We start from the raw sequence: 3,850 nt of genomic DNA on the forward strand, positions 1-3,850 counted from the left end.
ACTGTAAAAACTTGTACTAGTATAATAAACTGTAAAAGTACTTACCTCACTTTGTGGCTCCTGGATAACTTTATAGAGAGATGAAACTAAAGAACTCTTGTCTTTCAAATTTGTGGCATAACTTTGTAAAGATGTTTCTGGTAGTGTCTAGACAAATTTAAAAGAATACATTCTATTTTTATGAAATGTCCAGAATAGGCAAATCCATAGACAGAAAGTAGATTAGCTGTTGCCAGAGATTGGGGGAAGGGAGAGTCAGGAGCGACTAATAGGCATTGAGTTTCCTTTGGGGGTGATAGAAATGTCCTAGAATTAGATGCTGGTATTGCTTGTACAACATCATGAATATACTAAAAACTACTGTATTTTCATCTTAAAACAATGAATTTTATGTTATGTGAATTATACCTCAACAAAATAATTGCAAAAATAAAACAAAAAATATATTTAATCCTCTTATCATCAACAGGGACATAAATTAACATCAACTTCATCATTGATCACAGTTTGGGGTTAGAAATGAGAATATAAACCATGTATAAAGCCAGAGATACATTTTCTGCAGCATTATATAAGTTATAAATCTCATTAGCCTATTGACCCTGCTTCTTAATAAATATTCTATTAAGGAACATTATTATATAGAGATCTAATAATATTTCAAACCTTAACACCACGGATCATTATCAAAGTAACTTCTGAGTTACATATTGTGACTCTTAGGTAAGGCTGTTCTTTATAGAACTGGGGGAAAATTTTAGACTCCTCAGAAATGGAGAAAAAAGTAGCCACACTACCAACGAATTTGTTTTCCTTATGCTATTTAAAATATATGGACAACTAATCACAGCTTGCCAGCACCACTCATTCAGAAAGGACACCATGACCAGAGGAGAGTGGGAGGAGATAAAATTCCAGTAGTAAGTCAAACGGTTTTGGGTAAAAGTAGTAGGGAAATCTGAAAAAAGACAAAAACAAAAACAAAACATTTTATTATGACAAATTATAAAAACCTATCCTTCTAGAGTATACCCCTTCCTTAACATCTGTCTCCCAAGTCATTATTCTTTCTTATGCAAATTACTTCCTTCAGTCAATCAATTAACAGATATTAATCTTGCAGTAGATATGTCTCGAAATATTGGTAACAGTCATTCCAAGACATACACTATTTCTTACATGTTCCATATCCTAGCATTTCATGATTTAAAGTGGATTATGGTTAGTGTACACAGATATATGTGTGCATAACTATATGCAGAAAATTAAGCAGCATGCATTTTTTATAATAAGGATATTTGATTCATTTTAACTTTATTGTTGAGTTCCTTGAGAACAAGAACTATCTTATTGTCTCTCCATCCACATCACTCAGCACAAGGCCTCATACTCAAACTTTTGCTGAAGGGGTATATTATAGATGAACAGAATAAGAAATATACACTGTTACTGTTTATGCTTCAATAGATTCTTTAAAATTAGGTCACATTTCACCTTAGGATATATAAGCGAATAGATTCTTTTTCAAATTTAATAAGATAGTTTTGTTTACCAGAGTGGTAAGTAAATGTGAACTATCTGGGAACCTTTTACCATTCTTGGAGGCGGAGTGGGGGGTAGTTTCACTGCAACTGCTTACATAAAAAGGAGATTAGGGCATTCTTCAATATTTCAAAAGCATGTAACAAAAGATCTCCAGGCAACATTCCATTTCCATTATTTGACCAACAGTAACCTAATACTAGGGGAATTTATATAAAGGGAAATAATAGTCAAATAAACAGCAGATTTCTAATCCCCTGAATGGAAATGAACCTGAATTACATATGTAAAATATTATGTATATACATGTGTCTAACTATAAAACTTTAAACTTAAGTGAATTGAAATATAAACCTTTAAAAAATTATTAGTGAGTAGAAAGGCTAAAAATGGAACATTGATTAAAATGTGAACTACAATTTTTAGTTTATGTACCAATTAACTCTCATGAGATATAATATTTTCTGTGAAATAAAGACTAAAGGACAACTAGCTATTTTCTGAAAAGTAAGTTCTAGAAAATACCCTGGACCTAGGCTACTACTGCTAAATGAAAGAAAAGATCTCCTAAAAAATTAGTGTAGTGAACTACTACATTTTATCATAATTCTGTAATTATTTAATTCTGTAAATGGGAAAAGTTGCTTTGTTTATAGAAGGGGAGAAAATATAACTGCTGTGTTTATGATCAGTGCTTTGAAAAACTTAAGATGTGAAAGAACCTAATGATTTAAATAGTGTTACAGCAAACCTTTAAATTTTCCGGCACTGTACTAGTTCAAAGGTACTGGCCTTCTTAAATACTAGTTAAGCTGTCTCACTTTTCAGAAGGCAGAACAGGAGACAAAAAAAAAAAAGTAATAATGGGAAATTATGTTGGAAAATTGTCTTGGCAAAATTTGAAGACAGATGCTTCGTACTAAAGTATCATTTGACAGATGGTTTTTAAAAAAATGTAAGGATGTGATATGGGTTGGGTAGAAGAGAATTAATGAAGATGGACAGATGGGTGGAGAACCAATAAATAAAACAATTCTGTTCAACAATATTATACATCAGACTGGATTTTGAATCACATATTGAAATTCAGTGACTACCAGAAAATCAAAAAAATTAGGAGTCTGGAAATATGCTAGTTAAATCCACACATAGCATTGTTACGAATATATTACAAATCTTTGAAAAGCTAGAAATCAAACTATTTATGAAATTTTAAAATAAAAAAGTCCCAGTCTAATCATTTTGTTGGTATATAGAGTACTAACAATAAGAGCCCAAAGCCAGAGGATATATTGAATAGTTCTTCCAAAGGTCGGGGGAGAGATTTGCACAAAGCAAATTGTGTTGTCTTTGTGCATTTGAGAGCATGTTGGGTGAGGTTATGAGGCTGGGAGTTCAGACAGTGACCATAGAACAGTGTAGGGCTAAAATCATCTTCACAGACCACCTACTTCAATTTTTCTTATGAGAATACCGAGACCCAATGAAGTTATGTAATTTGTACAATATCGTAAAACCATGTAACAGAAGAATTATGACTATATTAAAGGGTTTCTCACTTCTCAGCTCAATGTACTTTGGACCACTTTACCAATCATGATGATCTTGGCCTTATTAGTACCACGGTTATTACATAAAACAACTAAACAAAGGCTTTTTCTAAATATATATAGATATATCCTCAAAATTCCTTTCTTAAATATTTTAACCAAAGTATGTAATGAACATCACAAATATTTCAAAAGACAAGACACTCTAATTTAAAAAGTACTTAAGATGTTTGTTCTCAAGCACTTTTCTATCTTCTGTTACCTTTAGATACTGCTGTTTACATGATAACCTTAATCTCTTTATCAAACAGAAACAGAGCTAAATTCAACATACATTAATACAATTCAAAATAACAGAGCAAATAATTTTCAGAAATGCTTACCAAATTAACCAAGGATTAGGAAATAGTTTTCCTTTTTTAAATGACTATGATGTAGACTTGACAATAATTTAAAACATTTGTTATACCAAATTGATTGAAAATTGGATAATTTTAATCTTGCATGGTTAGGAAAAAATTAAATTAAATTACTTTTTATTTCATGGGGTACAGGATTTCACTCCCCTCCTCCCAATAGAAAAGTTTCCTTACCCTTGAATTAAATTTATAAAAATTTCAATACAATATCACTACTCACATAATACATGTTTTATTGATAAAATATTACTTAGATAATACTTTGTTTATTCACATCTTAGTTTCTGTAAGTGGAAGATGGTATTTAGAAAACAAGATCTGTGTGCTTGGTGTACTCAT

General features: G+C 31.1%; 1 protein-coding gene across 4 annotated transcripts in view; it reads right to left on the reverse strand.

The window, feature by feature from the left end:
• FAM126A (family with sequence similarity 126 member A) overlaps positions 1–3,850 on the reverse strand; it is a 72,694-nt gene that overhangs the window by 42,604 nt on the left and 26,240 nt on the right. For all 4 annotated transcript variants that reach the window (XM_011361656.2, XM_011361657.2, XM_023531492.1 and 1 more), the window contains exon 3: positions 46–147. In XM_011361656.2, coding sequence (XP_011359958.1) covers positions 46–147 — 102 coding nt within the window. The remainder of the gene's footprint in view (positions 1–45; positions 148–3,850) is intronic.

The sequence above is a fragment of the Pteropus vampyrus genome, unplaced genomic scaffold, assembly GCF_000151845.1.
Source record: "Pteropus vampyrus isolate Shadow unplaced genomic scaffold, Pvam_2.0 Scaffold69, whole genome shotgun sequence".
NCBI classification, from domain to species: Eukaryota; Metazoa; Chordata; class Mammalia; order Chiroptera; family Pteropodidae; genus Pteropus; species Pteropus vampyrus.